An 18,467-nucleotide genomic window follows, 5' to 3' on the forward strand; every position below is an offset into this window, starting at 1 on the left:
AGAGAGAGAGGGAGACACAGAATCCAAAGCAGGCTCCAGGCTCCAAGCTGTCAGCCCAGAGCCCGACACAGGGCTCGAACTCACAAACTGTGAGCCGAAGTCAGACACTTAACCGACTGAGCCTCCCAGGTACCCCTAAAATTTTACATTCTTGAATGGGACTTGGGGTGATTGGGATAACATCAGATTAAGAACACTGATATTTATACAAATAGAAAACAGCCTGGAACATGGTTATTGCTATATGTATTTTTAAATAAAATACATATCTTTTCTCAATGAGAGGTATTTAATATTAATAATAGAATTATAGGAAGTAGCATTCATACATGGGCTAATAAGAGGAGAAGGTAAGAGAGATTAACATTTAACATATTATATGGACTAGATACTGTACTTTGTGCCTTCAGATTACATGCTTTAATCTCAGCAACAGGGATGTGCAATATTATCCTCATTTTACAGCTATGGAAACAGGTTCAGAAAGCAGGCTTGGGTTCTAATTAATTTGGGTACTGTGTACACAGAAAGGATACTATTCCTCAAAGGTTGGTGAAAGGACTGCTTGAGTTATGATCACCAGGGATGCATGTCCACAAATCACACCCAGAACTAATAAATGTGATTGGAATGTTGTGGGGGAGGGGGGGAGGACAGAAATCTGCATTTCAAACCTCATTACCTGCTTGGTAATTTCAAAGTTTGAGAACAGCTATCTTAAGACTAGAAAATATTTTTACTATGCGGTGATTTCTGATATTAAGAGTTCTTAGCAGGAGCGCCTGGGTGGTTTATTCAGTTGAGCGTCCGACCCTTAATTTTGGTTTAGGTCATGATCCAGGGTCGTGGGATTCAGCCCTGCATCAGGCTCCACGCTGAGTGTGGAGCCTGCTTGGGATTCTGTCTGCCTCTCCCTTTGCTCCTCTCCCCCTCTCATGAATGGTCTCACTCTCTAAAACTTAAAAAAAAAAAAAAAAAAAGAGTTCTAAGAACTTAAGAGTTCATAGAAACAAAAGTTAGCCTCATAAAGGTGATCTGTAGCTTTATTTTTGACTATTAAGATAATGTATATTTACAGTGTTGTAACATAGCTATAGTTCTCAATGCTCATATTTCATAAATAAGAGTTAAAAAATAAGCCAGCATAATTTTTTTTATGTTTATTTTTGAGAAAGAGGGAGAGAGGGAGACAGAGTGTGAGTGGGTGAGGGGCAGAGAAACCGAGAGACACAATCTGACGCAGGCTCCAGGCTCTGAGCTGTCAGCACAGAGCCCATCACCGGGCTCGAACCCACAAATCATGAGATCATGACCTGAACTGAAGTCAGATGTTTAACCGACTGAGCCACCCAGGTGCCCCAAGCCAGCATTCTTTATTAGTTCTCAGTAGAAGTTATATTGGTGGCTACCTAGAATGACCTCTACCTGGTAGCAAAATTTTCCAGTCCTTTTTTTTTTTTTTTTTTTTTTTGCCATTTTTCTTATTGCTGGCTTAAGCTACCCAAGATGTGTCAGTTTGTGTTTGTCATTTTTATACAATAAAGGATAAATAAAGGTGTATTTATACATAGATGAATTATAGTAGATAGCAAATGGAACAGTTTCTGTATTTATGAGTTAGTAGGTCTTAGCGAGATAATTCTACTTGCCTAAACTCTTCTCTTGTCTCTTCAACAAGAATATTAGACCAAAATAATTCTTTGTAGTATTTAGCTGCCTACGTATTAATTATTTAAATTCCAACACTTACTCTTGAATGATTATATGTATTTTCAACAGCGATTCTTTTATTGCACACCGAGAAAGTATGCGACAGATGATGAGAAGTTTTTCTGAACCTTTTGGAAGAGATTTGCTTAGCATCTCTGATGGCAGAGGAAGAGATCATAATCACATGAGACATGATGATGGTGAAAATTCTTTGACTGTAAGTTCTTTATTTTAAACTTAGCGAGAAAGTCCTATGGGAATTTGAGAAAAATTATTACAGAAGAATATATCTATGATGTTAAGCTATTAATAATGTTTGTGTTATAGAGATAATTGTTACATATAAAAGGGGGAACCTGTTGGAAAGCTAAATTTTTTAACAATGAATTGTTAACTCTATAGAATTCCACTGTGCTACCAAAACTTTAAGACCATAGGGTTATATATTATAAGCCAAACTTAAAGCATTATTTTTCATATGTGCATATAGTTTGTTGTCATCTTAGAATTTCCTCCCATGTCTTAAGCTAGAACAGGTGAGGGGACTATCCTTCCTAACCTATGCAACACTTTTTTTTCCCACTTTAAAAAAGCAGCGAAAGCTATAGTGTAATATTTTATAGGACCAGGAAAAAACAGACTTCTGCATGGCTTCCTTGGACCTTCAAAACTTAGATTAACTTTTAACTGTACCTAAAAATCTTGCATAACTGCAGTATATTTTCATAAGTCTTATCTGAGAGCAAAGCTAGGAGGTTACAAACGTACTCAACTAAAAAATCTAGGATGTTTACATACCTTAACTACTTTCTTCCCTGTTAATTTCGTTTCTCTTGCTTTTTCCTTCAGAATGGCAATTCTAGAATAAAAGTCCACAGCAGTTTGTTTTTGTTTTCTATTAATTAAGTTTTGCTATTACATAAGTCTTTCATACTTAGATATAAACATATCATATGTGTCACAACCTAGGGGAAAAAAGTGAGCCGTATCTCACCAGTATAAATTATAAATATGTAGTAAAGAATAAGTTTTGGCTAAAAGAGAGGCTGAATATTTCAAGGGGTTTGAAGGATAAAATTACATTTGCCATTTTTTTTTTAATTTTTTAAGTTTATTTATTTATTTTGAGAGAGACAAAGACAGTGTGAGCAGGGGAGGGGCAGAGAGAAGGAGAGTGAGAATTCCAAGCAGGCTCTGCACCATCAGCACAGAGCCCAGTGCAGGCTCGAACCCACGAAACCATGAGATACCATGACCTAAGCTGAAACCAAGAGTGAGCTTAACTGACCAAGCCACCCAGATACTCCTACATTTACCATTTAAATGAAAATTTCACATTCTTTTTCATCTTATTCCAATATATATTACTTTTATTCCAATTTGCTTTTTTTCATTTAGTGAATACATATATATATACATTTTAAAAATATATAAATATATATACATTTAAAATATATAAATATATTTTAAATATATAAATAATATATACATTTAACATATACATTTTAAATATATATATATATATATATATATACACTTTACTTTTAGGGTTATCAGTTTCTATGAAAGTCTGAAATTAAGATCAAAGGAAAAATTATCAAGGAGTGCAGAGAAAATCAATTAACACATTCTGAAATTTTATCTTTCATATGAGCATTGAAATATTTTGTGTATCTGCTATAACCATAGCAAGACAAGAATAGGGCTGTATATAGTACTTTGTATTTATGTGCATAAATGAGCTATTTGTAGCTTTTATAGAAGAAGGAAGAAGTGGCAATTTTATTCCCAGTGGAGAATGACATTATATCCTATCAACTATCTTAGAATGCTAACGCCAATCCACTTTTTGTTGTTCAAACTGTATAGAAATCCTTTGCTAGCCAAGAGTACTGAGTATTTTCCTAGGGAAGTAGGAATATTTTAATTTTTAAAATATTACAATTTATAAGTTGTAATATAATTATAAATTATAAAATTGGTGGGGCGCCTGGGTGGCTCAGTCGGTTGGGCGTCCGACTTCAGCTCAGGTCACGATCTTGCAGTCCGTGAGTTCGAGCCCCACGTCGGGCTCTGGGCTGATGGCTCGGAGCCTGGAGCCTGCTTCCGATTCTGTGTGTCCCTCTCTCTCTGCCCCTCCCCCATTCATGCTCTGTCTCTCTCTGTCTCAAAAATAAATAAATGTTAAAAAAAAATTAAAAAAATAAAATAAAATTGGTTACAGCAGATTTTTCCAAGGAACATTTAGCCTCTCTTTTAGCCAAGACTCATTTTTTTGTGTGTGTGCCTTTATAACTTATATTGGTGAGGATTGGCTCTCCTTATATCCTGTAGGGTGTATATATTTGACACGTGTATGTCTAAGTGTGAAAGACTAAATGTAATAGCAAAAATAAATTAATTAAAGCAAAACCAAACACACAGTAGCAACAAAAGACCTCTCTGCCAGCTTGAACTTTTCTAAGTCAGTGTTTTATAACTAGATGTGAAGGTAGGAACAAATAGAAATTGACTGCAGAAGATGGGAAAGACTGCTACTATCTGAAAAGAGCACAGCCAAGAAAACAGTAGGCTTTTTGAGCATGCTAGCTATCCTAGTCCATTTGAACTTTCATCAAAATTCATATAAAGCTTCTCTCTCTTCTCATGAAATTATAAATTTTTTGATTAAGCAGTGAGCCATTAGCTGTTGCTTTTAAGCATGGTGGATGAAAATCTACATTTCAGCTAGACATCTTGATATTTTTTTTAAATTTTTGGCCCATTTCTTGACATTTGTCATCTCTGTCAGCCATTTTATGAAGAAAGCAGAGACTCCTACAAAAGTAGGTGAAGCTAACTATGCTGTTTTCCTATTTATATTATTAGCATTTTCTTCAGTTCATGATAATTTTATGGGGATTTTTTATTTTTTTTAAAGTTTATTTTTGAGAGAGAGAGCACATGAGCAAATGGGGGAGGGGCAAAGAGAGAGGGAGAGAGAGAATCCCAAGCGAGCTCCGCACTGTCAGCATGGAGTCCTATGCTGGGCTCAAACTCAGGAACCTTGAGATCATGACCTGAGCTGAAACCAAGAGTCAGACACTTAACCAACTGAGCCACCCAGGTGCTCCTATGGGGATATTTTTAAGCCAGTTGTCCATTTTGGGAGGATTAGTTTTGTTAAAAACTAGATAATTTAATCTGTAAATATATTTAAGCAATTTATAATTCAAGGTATGACATGTGACCATCAGACATTTAGATTGAGTGATGGCACCAGAGTCAATCTAAAATGTTTTTCTTTTAGGGGCGCCTGGGTGGCTCAGTTGGTTAAGCATCTGACTTCAGCTCAGGTCATGATCTCATGGTTTGTGGGTTTGAGCCCTGCATAGGGCTACTGTGCTGACAGCTCAGACCCTGGAGCCTGCTGATTCTGTGTCTCCCTCTCTCTCTTTCCTTCCTCTGCTCTCACTCTGTCTCTGTCTCTCAAAAATGAATAAACATAAAAAAAATTTAATATTTTTCTTTGAAGCGAAAAGATATAGAGAAATTTTATTTGTGCATTCAGTGCACTTTGGAGATTACTCTTCTAAATATATAGTATACATATATATTATCTGATATAATTTATTATACAATTTAACATAAATACACATTTTCTCTATTTTTCACCATAACTTACATAGGGAGAAAATTATCACTGAATGATGGTAAAACCTTACATATACCATTTACCCAAAAATTCAGATTTTACTTTCAATATTTGAAACCTCCAAGTAATGAAAATTTTTAATTTTTATATTTATCTGCCTAAATTTTATTTTTACTTATCTGTACCTACTGAGGAATACAATTTGTGAACTATTAATTTTGATAATTCCATTTATCATACTTAACATTTTTTTATCAAAGACCCTATATATTTTTAAATCTGTGTTTGTGATCCTTTCTGAAGTCTATATTTTTTATTCTATATATTAGTTCTTGGGAGATTCTCATTAATTTTTTTGCCCAATGTCTCTACTTATCTTTTGAAATGTTATTAATGTAGGTAATTGCTTATTTTTAATCAGTTATAGGTAGGTTAACTCATCTTTTTTTTTTTTAATATTTATTTATTTTTCAGAGAGGGAGAGAGACAGAGTGCGAGCCAGGGAGGGGCAGAAAGAGAGGGAGACACAGAATCTGAAGCAGGTTCCAGGCTCTGAGCTGTCAGCACAGAGCCTGACACAGGGCTCGAACCCATGAACTGTGAGATCATGACCTGAGCTGAAGTCGGACGCTTAACCGACTGAGCCACCCAGGCGCCCCAACTCATCTTTTAAAAATATGGAATAGTTGAGCAAAGGAAAGATGATACTTTAATCATTATACCTTTGGTGTGAATTTGCATTTCCTTTGAGAAATGTTTGTCTTAATCTATAACAAAGACTTTTTCTTTCAACTGTTTTTGGTAAATAGGATATAGCAGTCATATTTAAGAGTGGTATATGGTTTTGAATAACAATAATAAGCAGGTAATTTTTAAAATCTATGTTGAGGATTTTTTATTAAATGGTTTAAAATTTTTATCAGCTCAGAACTATGTGATTATGTAGTATATTTCTTTCTTTTTCAGGGATTGTCATTATACATATCATAACTAAAATTAATTGGATTTTTTTCCTAGGTAATGAATTCTCTTATGCCTTTTGGCAGTTTTGGTGGTATGGTTCGTATCATGAGACACAAACCATTTTAGCAGTATTTTCTGACAAGTATTTTTCATTAACTCAAGCAAAGTGAATTGGCATGCAGTTTCACTTAATTTCAAAATGGCTTTTTAGAATTTGTACTGAAACCTGTTTCATGTGTTGATCTTAGAGTGTTCAGGCATGTTTTTTTCTGAATTAAGTCATATCAACATAAATAAAATCAGTCTTCAAAGAGAAAAAATGCATTTTAATAGATGAATATTCATTTGATTTACAAAAGGGATCCCCATAGTTGTGTTTGAAAGTTTGGACACTTCCATATGCTGTGGTGACTTTCCAAAAGATAAAAAAAGTACCAAACTGTAGCTAGAAGAGCACATTTGCAGAAGCTCAGATTGGCTGCTTTTTCTAGCACTCTGTTGTTAACTTACTCATGCTGCTTTTCCTTTCCCATGTCCAAGTATGGCTACTCTGCAACCAGCTTTTCTCCTGCTATTTCTTTGTTTTCTGTGATGCTAGTTTCTAACATACTTAAAGGCAGTCTAAGGAGTAGCAGAGAATAGCATGACCTTAGAACATTTCCTTTGGACGCATCTATGCTCTTATGCAAAAGTTTGTTTATTTTCTTTTTTAGACTTTAGCCCTTTGTCTCCTTAAAGTTTGACATACCATATTTGTCCTTCCTCACCAGAGTTATTAGTGGGACAAACAACAAATTCACTCTGTGCTATAACTGCTCACTTATCAGTAAAATGATCAAGAAGTTCAGCGTGCTGTGGAAGCACAGATAGAAAAAAGCCTGGTACCTAGACCTTTTGTGGTGTTGGGGTGGAAGTTAATCAGAGATTTCCAGAACCTTAAGGATTATTAGGAGTTAGCCAGGAAAAGCAGGGAGAGGGGGAGAACAAGGGTGTTCAACACAGAAGAAAACACATGTGCAAAGACCTGTTAGCTAGGAAGCTCAAAGATGTTTAGGATCACTTGGCCCTGGAGCACGGGTTGGAGAGTAGATACAGATAAAAATACGGAGGTAATCAGGGACTTCTTTTTGTGCTGGTAAGAACTGGGGATATTATCTGAAGAATAAGGAAGCAGTTGATGAATTTTCACCAAAATGGCAATAGAGTCAGGTTCTCATTTTTGAAAGATTATTGTGCCTATAGGGGAAAGAAAGACTAGAAGGGACCACAGTGGAGACAGAGAGGCCAGGAAGCTGTTAAAGTGTTCTGGGAAATATTACTAATGGCTTCTACTTGGGTAATGCCCGTGGTGATAAAGAGAAATAATCTCGTCTGAAAGAGAGTTAAAGAGGTGAATGGGTAGAACTTGGGGATTTCTTGTGTTGAAGGAACAGTAAAGAGAGAAAAGGAAAGTATTATGCCCATTTTTTGACATGAGAAATTAGCTAGATGGGAATGCCATTGAGCTAAGGAACAGAGCATTCATACTCATATGAACAGATAAGAGAACAGGGGTGGTCAAAGGATCATTTCTGTTTGGGATATTTTGCATTTGAGGCAATAGTTTATCTGGTTTACAATTTATCTGGTGTCAATTGAATATATGAGTTTGAGCTGAGTTAGAGATAGTTTGTTCATTTATTCATCAAATGTTTAGGGAGTCCTCCTGTGTGCTAGGAATTATTTTGAAAGTATTGAGAATATAGTAGTGAATAAAACAGAGAAGATAACCCTAACTTCACAGAAATTATTTCTATAGAAGGAAGACAGGCAATAAATAACAAAATAATTTCAGATAAAGTACTTTGAAGTACACTAAAGGAGATGAAGCAGGGTAATGATATAGTGACAGATGGAAGGTGAAGCAGAGATTACTTTAGACCGGTCGCCTTTCTGAGGAGGTAATACTTGAATCATGAGAGGATATGCTGAGAGCCAGTATAAAAACATTACAGGCAGAGAGAAGAGCATGTGTTCAAAGTTCCCAAAGTCCTTAGGAGCTCACTGGAATCTTAGCTCTAATTTGTACCCCCCACTTTTTGTCACTCCAAGGTGTTGGGCCACCCCACAGCAAGTACAGATAAATTTTTAAATGGCTGATGTGGCAGTGAATTGAGAAAACGGCAGAATGTACCCAAACATCTGATCTTTTCTTCCTTCTCGTCTTCTTACTTGGGCTAGTCCTTCTAACGCTCATGAATTTTGTCTTTTATACAGCCCTGATTTCTCAACCTGGTGTTGAAACAAAATATTCAGAATGTTTCCTGAATTGTGTTGAATCCCTGAAACGCAGATTGTGCATTGTGTACCCAAAGATATATGTATCAGTATCTCACAAATGTGTCTTTGTTCCCTGATGTGATAAGTGCAAGTTCTAAAGAAGAATTTAGTTTTCCTATCTATTTCCCATTGTTACAAGTAATAAAAACCCAATGGAAGGCAGAGATAGAGACAGGCCTTTGATAATTCTTTATTGAGTCCCAGCTTGGCATACAGCAAAAGAATCTCCAGAGGGACTGAAATACTAGCATTAAACTATAGTCCCTTACAGAATTCAGAAGACTCCCGTTTAAGTGGAGAAGTTCCTTGAATCAAACACTTCTGTTTTATAATAGTAAATAATGCGTTGGGTGACACACTAAAATGTGTGCTTCATTTTTTAAGTTCTGGTGAGTGTTCTAGTGATAAAAACTAAAATCAGTGACTGATTTTTGTAGAGCAGAGCTTCTCAACCCGACACCATTGATATTTGAAGCCAGATAATTCTTTTTCTAGGGAGTAGGGGACTGTCCTATGCTTTGTAGGATTTTAGCAGTGTCCCTGGCCTTTACTCAGTAGATGACAGTCATACACCTCCTTGGTTGTGACACACAAAAATGAGTATAATTATTGACAAATGCCCCAGAGAGTCAAAGTCAATCTTGGCTGAGAAACCACTATTCTAGAGCAATTCTTAATTATTCTAAAGAAGCATATGTCATGCTTCAAGGGAATGCCCTACTGAGCCTTCCATGGTAGGTGGCAAATTCCAGGCCTACTAGTAGAGTGAATTAACCTCTATCCCTTGGATCCTCTTATGATGTAAGGACAGCCTGCACCCTCAGGCAGTTTCTGTCACCTGTGTTGTACTAGTGGAAGTGACATTGGTATCTTATACCCAAGTTTTATTTATTTGCATGCTGCTGTATTGAGAGGGAGGAAGGAAAAACTTGAAAACTATTCTATTCTAGAGCTGTCCCAGCCCAGACACTGCTCGGCATTTAAATATTAACTAAATTGTGTTTTGAGAAAGTTGATGAATGTGTGTTTATCTGTATATGTTCATGCATTTATATATGTGTGTGTATATGCATATATACATGTATGTATGCATGAATTTATAGTGTTGGAACTCTCTATATGTTGGTTGTTTGGGATTCTGTATATATGCTTCCATTTTTTCCTTAACAAATCACTTTTTTGTATAGTCCTTAAATTATCTTTGCCTGGTTGATTACTGCATGAGATCCCACTGCAAAAATCAAGAAAAAAAAATTTCAGCTGTTTTGGGAAGGTTGATTTGCTTCTTTTGTGTTGTACATATAGTTAATAACATACTTCCTAATATCCTGTAGCGTACAGATGTCAACCCTTTTCAGGCAATGGACCGAATGATGTTAAATATGCGAAACAGCATGCAGGAATTACAAAGAAGCTTTGTAAGTACTAAAAAATTGATGAGAACATTATTTTCAGTTATTGGTACCCATATTATAGTGGCTTTCAATTTTTTTTTAAATTTTTTAATGTTTATTTATTTTTGAAAGACAGAGAGACAGAGCATGAGTGGGGGATGGACAGAGAGAGAGGGAGACACAGAATCTGAAGCAGGCCCCAGGCTCCAAGCTGTCAGCACAGAGCCCGACATGGGGCTCGAACTCACGAACCATGAGATCATGACCTAAGCCGAAGTTGGACGCTGAACCGACTGAGCCACCCAGGCACCCCTCAACTTTTTTTTAATCATGGTCCACAGTGGTTGAAAAATATATCTTACAGTATGACCCAGTACACAATACTTGTGTACTATAAAAATATACCTGAAATAAAAGTTTTGCGAGAAAATGATCATACTATTTACAGAGTGTGCCAATATTTTCTGTTTTAGTTCATATTTTAAAAATCCTGGTCACAACCTACCAAATTGATTTTACAAACTATGAGTTTGAAAAATAGCATTAATTAACTTTCAAAATTAAACAACCTCAAAAACATTTGTTCTGCTGAAGGTCACTATTGTAAATGGACATTTTATATGAATTTAGATTTTTAAATTATTTGTAACTTGTCTACTTAAAAAGATTTGTAGCACCTAGGAAATTTTTAGTGTTTTGTATTGTTTTTCTAAAAAACTGAAAACAGATATTTTAGGAGTGATGTTAATCACTGGATTAGATCCATGCAATCCAAATAGTTACAAGCTAGTACTAATACTCTTACTTTTCTACTTGTACTATTAACATCAAAAAAAATAATAATAATAACTTCATATTGATGAAGAAGACTCATATTATTTTAGTCATCCAGTTTAGAATCTAAGGATCATTTCAGAATGTCCAAATCTAGGGCATTATTAATGACATTAGTAATCTAGCAATCTGGTACCCACAGGAGGTGTAAAACTTCTTGGTATATGGCTAGTTGGTTCACTGTTGGCAAAATTACACACAAGGGTCAACCACTAACTATAATAGTATCATAGGCCTCAGGGCACAGCATTTATATTTAAATCTAAGCTACAAGTCTGTGATCTCAAAGACTTCAGGATCTATGAGTGAATCACTTGTTATTATTCCTCACAAGAAGAGTGAAAATTGGTACCTACAATGGAAGGAGATTAGGACCTTCCTGGAGGTGCTATTTGGATACACCATAGCCTTAGTAGAATGTCTAGCTAGTATTGTTACTTACCTGAATCCTCTGACATAAGTCTTCATATTTGACTAAACTCTCTGGATTTACATTTTATACTTACCTCTAGGGTCACCTTTCAGTGGATCCAAATGGACATTCATTTAGTTCTTCCTCAATTATGACTTATTCCAAAGTAGGAGATGAACCACCAAAGGTTTTCCAGGCCTCGACTCAAACCCGTAGGGCTCCAGGAGGAGTAAGTATTTTCTGAGCATTCTTGGAGCTTTATAAAATTTGGAATGATACATCACCTATGTCATATTTTAATTATTAAAGCTTGATACAGTTCTTTGGGAGTAGGGATAGGGGGAGAAGACACCATATCACTGTGAAAAACAGTAATGCTAGCTGCCTTTCCTTAGTTTAAGGCAATTTTTGTCTCCCCAACCCCACCTCAGGTGCCTTTTTCATGTAAATTTCTATTATTGATGTTTGCTATTACCTTTACATCTTGACCAGGTAAGTAGACCTGAAAAAAGTCTTTGTTTTGTGAAATAAGTGTCAATTTTTTTTTTTAAATTTTTTTTTTTTTCAACGTTTATTTATTTTTGGGACAGAGAGAGACAGAGCATGTACGGGGGAGGGGCAGAGAGAGAGGGAGACACAGAATCAGAAACAGGCTCCAGGCTCTGAGCCATCAGCCCAGAGCCTGACGCGGGGCTCGAACTCACGGACCGCGAGATCGTGACCTGGCTGAAGTCGGACGCTTAACCGACTGCGCCACCCAGGCGCCCCAAGTGTCAATTTTTAATTTATATCTGAAGTAAATGAATTTTTTAACTCATAAAATACAAGTGTACAGAAAATATATAGAAAATAATATAATAAATACCCATATTCCTTCCACTCAGTTTAGTTAAATCATAAAGTTTTTCTCTATTTGCTTTACGTTGTCTCTTGCTTTCTTTTCTTTTTAAGCAAAAATGTTACAGATGCAGTTTAAGTTTCCATGCACTCATCCCTCCCTGGTTCCTTTTCCCTTTTACTTTCTCCCCCAAAAAGAACCATTTTCCTATATCTGGAACTTTTTCTGATGTAGATTTTTACAATTTTATTACTTACATATGCTTCAAAAACAATATAATGAATTATTTTATGGGTTTCTAAACTTTATATAAATGGGTTCATGCTGCGTGTGTCCTCTGCAACTTGACTTTGCTCAGTAATATGCTTCTGAGATTTAGTCGAGTTGATACGTGCAGCTGTTTCTTTATTTTGACTTCTATATATTATCTAAAATATGAATATACCACAGTTTTGAATCTATTTTTCTGTTGATAGATATTTCTAATTTCTCACTTACTTATCTTTATACATGTCTCCTTGTGCAAAAGGTCTAGGAATGTTATTGTTGGTTTGTAGGAGGTGAGTGCCTTCATCTTTTCCTAGAAATTACTAAATTACTATCACACAGCGATTGAAACAGTTGGCTCCCAGAAAGTCTTATAATGAGCTTCCATTCCTACACTTCCTTGTTAGTACTTACAGTAAAAAAAAAAATTAGGTTTGCCTATTTAATAGGTGTGAGTAGTTCATTTTTTAGTTCTTACATATGAAGACATACCTTTTAATGATGCTCTTGCCATAGGGCAGACATTTTCATTTTAACTTGCTATAAGTGACATGCATCTTAAATGTAAGCAATTTATTTATAGACATCCTACAGCAAACCATGCTACTATTAATAGTCTTTGGCTATCACTAATATTCTAATGACCCATAGAGTTGATATGTAGGAGCCATGAGATTTCAAGCCCATCAACATGACTACTGAATAATTAGTTGCCTTTATTTGTAGGAATGCTAGCATGTACTCCTAACTATTACTTTGTTAAGGACAGTGTTGAAGGCACTAAGTTTTATATAATTAAGTTATTTGTTTTAATATTTGATTACAATTTAGAAAAAAAGGTTAGATTATAATGGTTCTATTTGCCCTAGACATTTTAATTTTGAGCAGTCCAGGAAATATCAGAGAACTATTATCACAGTTTCACTGCAACTTAGCAGGGGAACTGAGTACCCAGTATTTTTGCAGCTGTAGATTTATGGTCTTACCTCTATAGGTAAAGAGGTCCTGAGAAATTTAGAAATATAAATATTCTATATATATTTAAATAATAACTCACTTTTATAGATAAAGGAAACTAGGAGAGCATTGAGAGATTCTGACAGTGGACTAGAAAAAATGGCTGTTGGTCATCATCTTCACGACAGAGCTCATGTCATTAAAAAGTCAAAGAACAGCAAAACTGGAGACGAAGAGGTCAATCAAGAGTTCATCAATATGAATGAAAGTAAGTTGTCACAGAAAGTAGCATTCTTCCTCTTAAAACAGCAGCTGTACTGGTAGAACTTGAATGTTTTCTGTAGAAACATTTCATAAGATGTCCTTTTGAGGTAGGTTATGAATAGTACGTGTATGGACTACCTTATCAAAGTAATAAAATTGTGTATTCATTGTTTCATAGTAGATCTGTTTTTTACAGTGGTTTTGGTAATGTTACTTATTTTTTGTTTTATACTTGGAAATGCAATCTTTTGAATTGTCATTTGGTAAGACTGTCAGTAGGCAAAATGAGTTTTTTAGTATTTCTGGGGTATATTTAAAAAATGAAGAAAGAAGAAAATTAAAATTATCTATAATCACAACCTCAAATAACCATTATTACTGTTTTACTATATTTCTTCTTAATAGTTTTATGTATATATAAACACATAAACTTTTTTTAATTAGTATTTTATTGTCTAGTTTATATTGTGCTTATTTTAATTCACCATTATAATTGTGAAGCAATTACCTATGATGTTGTCTTTCAAAAATATTCTAAATGGTTACCTAAAAGTTTTATCCTGAATAGGCCATATTTTATTTAAACCATTCTTTACTGGCAGACACTTGAAGTTTTGTATAGATAAGATTTTAATTCCTTGTACTGTTAGATAGTATATCATGTATATATCAAATAAGTCTTTACATTTTCTAGATTTTATATTCATTCTTCAATGCATTTAAGTCCTTTCAGTGCCCTAACTTGTCATTGTAGTTTTTGGGTTATATTCATCTCTCATTTTCAAAAAGCATTTTCAAAAAGTGTTTTGTCTTAATAAAGGGTTTAAATTACCATTTTAGTAAAAGAAATTCTCTTAAGGTTGGGTTGATAAAATTATTCTTCGGCGATGAGATGGAAGTTACATCTTAACCTTTCTTTAATTTTAACCTTTGTAGTTTTGTCATAGTTAAACATATGAAGAGTATTTCACAATAATTAACATGTTGAGGAAAAATTTACTGAAAGAACACATACATTATAAAGGCCATCTGGAAGAACAGTATTACCATTTAACAGCTGTTATTATCAAAGTCAGATTACCTACTTCATAACAACATAAATTGACAGTCAAGATGTGCAGCCTATCAGGAAATTGACAACAGAAGCTTGTGTGTTAGGCCAAGTTATGCAGGAAAATGGTGAGGTTAATAGGAAGTGCTTGTTATTGAAGGAGTTTCCAAGTACAGAGGAAAAGCATGTTCACCAGGAGATGACCCCCCCAAAAAAGACTGTGAATCAGTATGATTTGGTCAAAGGGTCCATTGGGTGGAATAATATGATATCCAGGCAGATGCATGAAAGACCAGATTGTCAATAACCAAATTGTCAATAGGAATAAGAGGGACAAACAAAAAAGGAAGTATTACCCTGAGTCAAAGACCTTTATATTTGGAGCACTTCCCTGCATCTATCTTGAGGTTAGATGATAGAAGCACAAAGCCAGAATCAAGTATGTGGAAACAAAGCATTTACTGACAGTTGATATCTTAATACTTGCCCCTTTATTTTGATATTTAATGCAGGTGATGCTCACGCTTTTGATGATGAATGGCAGAATGAGATTTTGAAGTACAGACCAGCGGGACAGTGGCGCCATGTGGAAAACCCTAAGATGCGAAGTGTTGGTCATGAGAATTCAGGCTCCCGAGAACTTAAAAGAAGGTAAAAGTTATTTCTAAAATAAATTGTGCTTTTTAAAGAAGAATTAGAAGAAAAGTTATGAAATTTTACCTCTGTATCAGGAAGTTTTGATTAACATCTGTTGTTTATATCAACAGTATATTTTGTGAAGAATATAATAATTTTACATTATATCTGAGTATGCCACACAAATTTGAATTTGTATCTAAAAACCAATAATATTTTAAGATTGTATCACTAGTAACTCACTAGCAAATTATGCCTCAGAAGATAGGGGCTAAAATCCTTCTAAGGAAGTGTGATATATTATAGTTATTTTTGTAAAACAGTTTTTAGTCTAGATAGAGTAGGAGTCATATATTTCATGCCAGGTGAACATATTGGTGTCTAGAGATATGATAAGGGGAGAGGGGCTCCATTGGAAAGGCTTAACAAACTTCCCTAACAAGTCAATGGCAAATGCATTTTTAGACACTTGTATAATAAACAATATCTGCACCTATATTAGGTATTAGATATTAGATATTTTGGAAGAATTTTTCAAAAACTTTAGCCTTCTTTGGGATTACCTTTTGGAATAGCTGTGAAATATAAATACGCTGAAGCCATACCTTAAAGATTAGAGATTTTTGTACATTTAATGTGTATGTTAGAGTTAGAATTTAATTTGGTTCTCTGGGGAAAAAATGGAAAACAATACCTAATTCCTATTAAAATTACACTTGAGAGAGAGAGAGAGGCTTCACCAGGCCTTAAAACAGAAATCTAGGGGCGCCTGGGTGGCGCAGTCGGTTAAGCGTCCGACTTCAGCCAGGTCACGATCTTGCGGTCCGGGAGTTCGAGCCCCGCGTCAGACTCTGGGCTGACGGCTCAGAGCCTGGAGCCTGTTTCCGATTCTGTGTCTCCCTCTCTCTCTGCCCCTCCCCCGTTCATGCTCTGTCTCTCTCTGTCCCAAAAATAAATAAACGTTGAAAACAGAAATCTAGGGGCGCCTGGGTGGCGCAGTCGGTTGGGCGTCCGACTTCAGCCAGGTCACGATCTCTCAGTCCGTGAGTTCGAGCCCCGCGTCAGGCTCTGGGCTGATGGCTCAGAGCCTGGAGCCTGTTTCCGATTCTGTGTCTCCCTCTCTCTCTGCCCCTCCCCTGTTCATGCTCTGTCTCTCTCTTTCGCAAAAATAAATAAACGTTGAAAAAAAAAATTAAAAAAAAAAAAACCAAACAGAAATCTATTCTAGGCCATAAGAGAGTGGAGGATTGCTGCAGAAGGTGGAGGGCTTCACAGAACGAGCGATGGACAAATGGGTACCAAGTAAATCAGAAGCCTTGTGCAGAGTGTCATGTGCCAGCATCTTTTATTTTAAATTACTTATTTAGGAACTTAGAGCCCTAATATTTTCTATAGAAAATTTGCTCCCATGTTACTTTTAGACAATATTTGTCTCACTTTGAAAAGTTTGTTGATAAAAACTTTACAGTGCTAATTATGATTATGAAATCCAGGTCCCTGTTAGAGAAAACATGTTCTTCTTTTTTTTTTTAATTTTTTTAAATGTTTATTTATTTTTGATACAGAGAGAGACAGAGCATGAACGGGGAAGGGTCAGAGAGAGGGAGACACAGAATCGGAAGCAGGCTCCAGGCTCCGAGCTATCAGCACAGAGCCCAACGCGGGGCTCAAACTCACGGACTGTGCGATCATGACCTGAGCTGAAGTCGGATGCTTAACCGACTGAGCCACCCAGGCACCCCGAAAACATGTTCTTTATAGATGATCTTACATCTGTGGCCCCATCAGTGGCATTTTTTGTAAACTAGTATTGTCTAATAGAACTTTCTGAAATGATTTCCTGCAATGACAAAAATGTTATGTATCTATATCATCCAATATGGTAGCCTCTAGCCACATGTGGCTATTAAACCACACTTGAAATATGGCTGAGGCAACTGAGGAACTGAATTTTAAACTTTATTTTATTTTAATTAATTTAAATTTAAATAACGTGGCTAGTGGCTAGCATGTCAAACATCTCAGGAAAGTAGCTGTTGCTTTCTTAAATGTTAATGAAATAGTCTCCCATGTGTTTTGCTTTTTAAAAAAATTTTTTTTAATGTTTATTTATTTTTGACAGAGAGAATTAGAGACAGAGCATGGGTGGGGGAGGGGCAGAGAGAGAGGGAGACCCAGAATTTGAAGCAGGCTCCAGGGTCTGAGCTGTCAGCACAGGAGCCTGACTCAGGGCTCGAACTCACAGACTGTGAGATCATTACCTGAGCTGAAGTCGGATGCTCAACCAACTGAGCCACCCAGGCACCCCTCCCATGTGTTTTTGAAAGCTATCATTGAATTTTTAGATAAAACTCTATAAATTACAGTGGTTTTATCATGTTTGTATTGAATTGTAAACCATTGGCCATTTAAAAAATGGTATTAATGTTCATATTATATTTCTCAGGGAGAAACCTCATCAAAGTCCAGCCATTGAACATGGAAGAAGATCAAATGTTTTTGTGGACAAACTCAACATCAAAGGATCACCTGTGAAAATCAACAAAAAATAAATAGCCTTGCAGTTGATTTGTTTAGTTTTGATTGTTTTAGCAGAGAAAGTAATGGTGCTGGGTAATACACATAAGACCAATCCCATGTTAAATCAGTACTGTACTTAACAACTTTCTTCTGATATCTGAATGATCTTGGAAGTGCTAGCTTTATATTGTCCCTACTTTAGGAATAAAACTTTGGTTTTCAACAATTTAAGTAAGTTGCTAAACTTTTATAAAACTCTTTATTTTAAAACATACTGATTTTTAAAGCTGATTTTGCTTTCTCAGTTATCTTCCTATTGGTTATGTGTTCTTTTATATGTTCCAGATTGAATTTAGAACTAGTTTTCTCATATGTATTAATTATAAGAAAGTAAAATGGTAAAAAAAATAGTCTTGGTTTTCACTAATAATACTACAGTGATGTTAATAAAGATAAAATTATTTAAATATTATTTAAATCAAATTTTATGTGTTATGTAGCCAGCTAGCTTAAAGATTTAAAAAAAAATAAAGCAAAGCACCCTAGTACTGTTTTATGAGAAATTAGTTATTTTGATAAATTACATGAAAAATAATCAATTCTAAATTTCAAGGGATTTAAAATTGCTAATATATATGAGTTTTAGGCTTATAATTTCTTTTATAGTA

General features: G+C 35.3%; 1 protein-coding gene across 5 annotated transcripts in view; it reads left to right on the top strand.

The window, feature by feature from the left end:
* The window catches only part of MLF1 (myeloid leukemia factor 1), a 38,366-nt gene extending 20,293 nt beyond the window's left edge, over positions 1–18,073 (top strand). Inside the window, exons 2-8 of one of the 5 annotated variants that reach the window (XM_040480600.1) lie at positions 1,780–1,927; positions 6,362–6,403; positions 9,961–10,044; positions 11,367–11,495; positions 13,437–13,596; positions 15,156–15,294; positions 17,726–18,073. In XM_040480600.1, the coding sequence (XP_040336534.1) occupies positions 1,780–1,927; positions 6,362–6,403; positions 9,961–10,044; positions 11,367–11,495; positions 13,437–13,596; positions 15,156–15,294; positions 17,726–17,831 (808 nt within the window). In that variant the 3' untranslated portion in view covers positions 17,832–18,073. Of the gene's footprint in view, positions 1–1,779; positions 1,928–6,361; positions 6,404–9,960; positions 10,045–11,366; positions 11,496–13,436; positions 13,597–15,155; positions 15,295–16,507; positions 16,578–17,725 lie in introns of those variants that run through there. The other 4 variants (XM_040480602.1, XM_040480604.1, XM_040480601.1 and 1 more) reach the window with 4 other exon arrangements.
* The last annotated feature ends 394 nt before the right edge of the window (positions 18,074–18,467 follow it).

The sequence above is a fragment of the Herpailurus yagouaroundi genome, unplaced genomic scaffold (assembly GCF_014898765.1).
Source record: "Herpailurus yagouaroundi ecotype Mexico unplaced genomic scaffold, PumYag 159, whole genome shotgun sequence".
Lineage (NCBI taxonomy): Eukaryota > Metazoa > Chordata > Mammalia > Carnivora > Felidae > Herpailurus > Herpailurus yagouaroundi.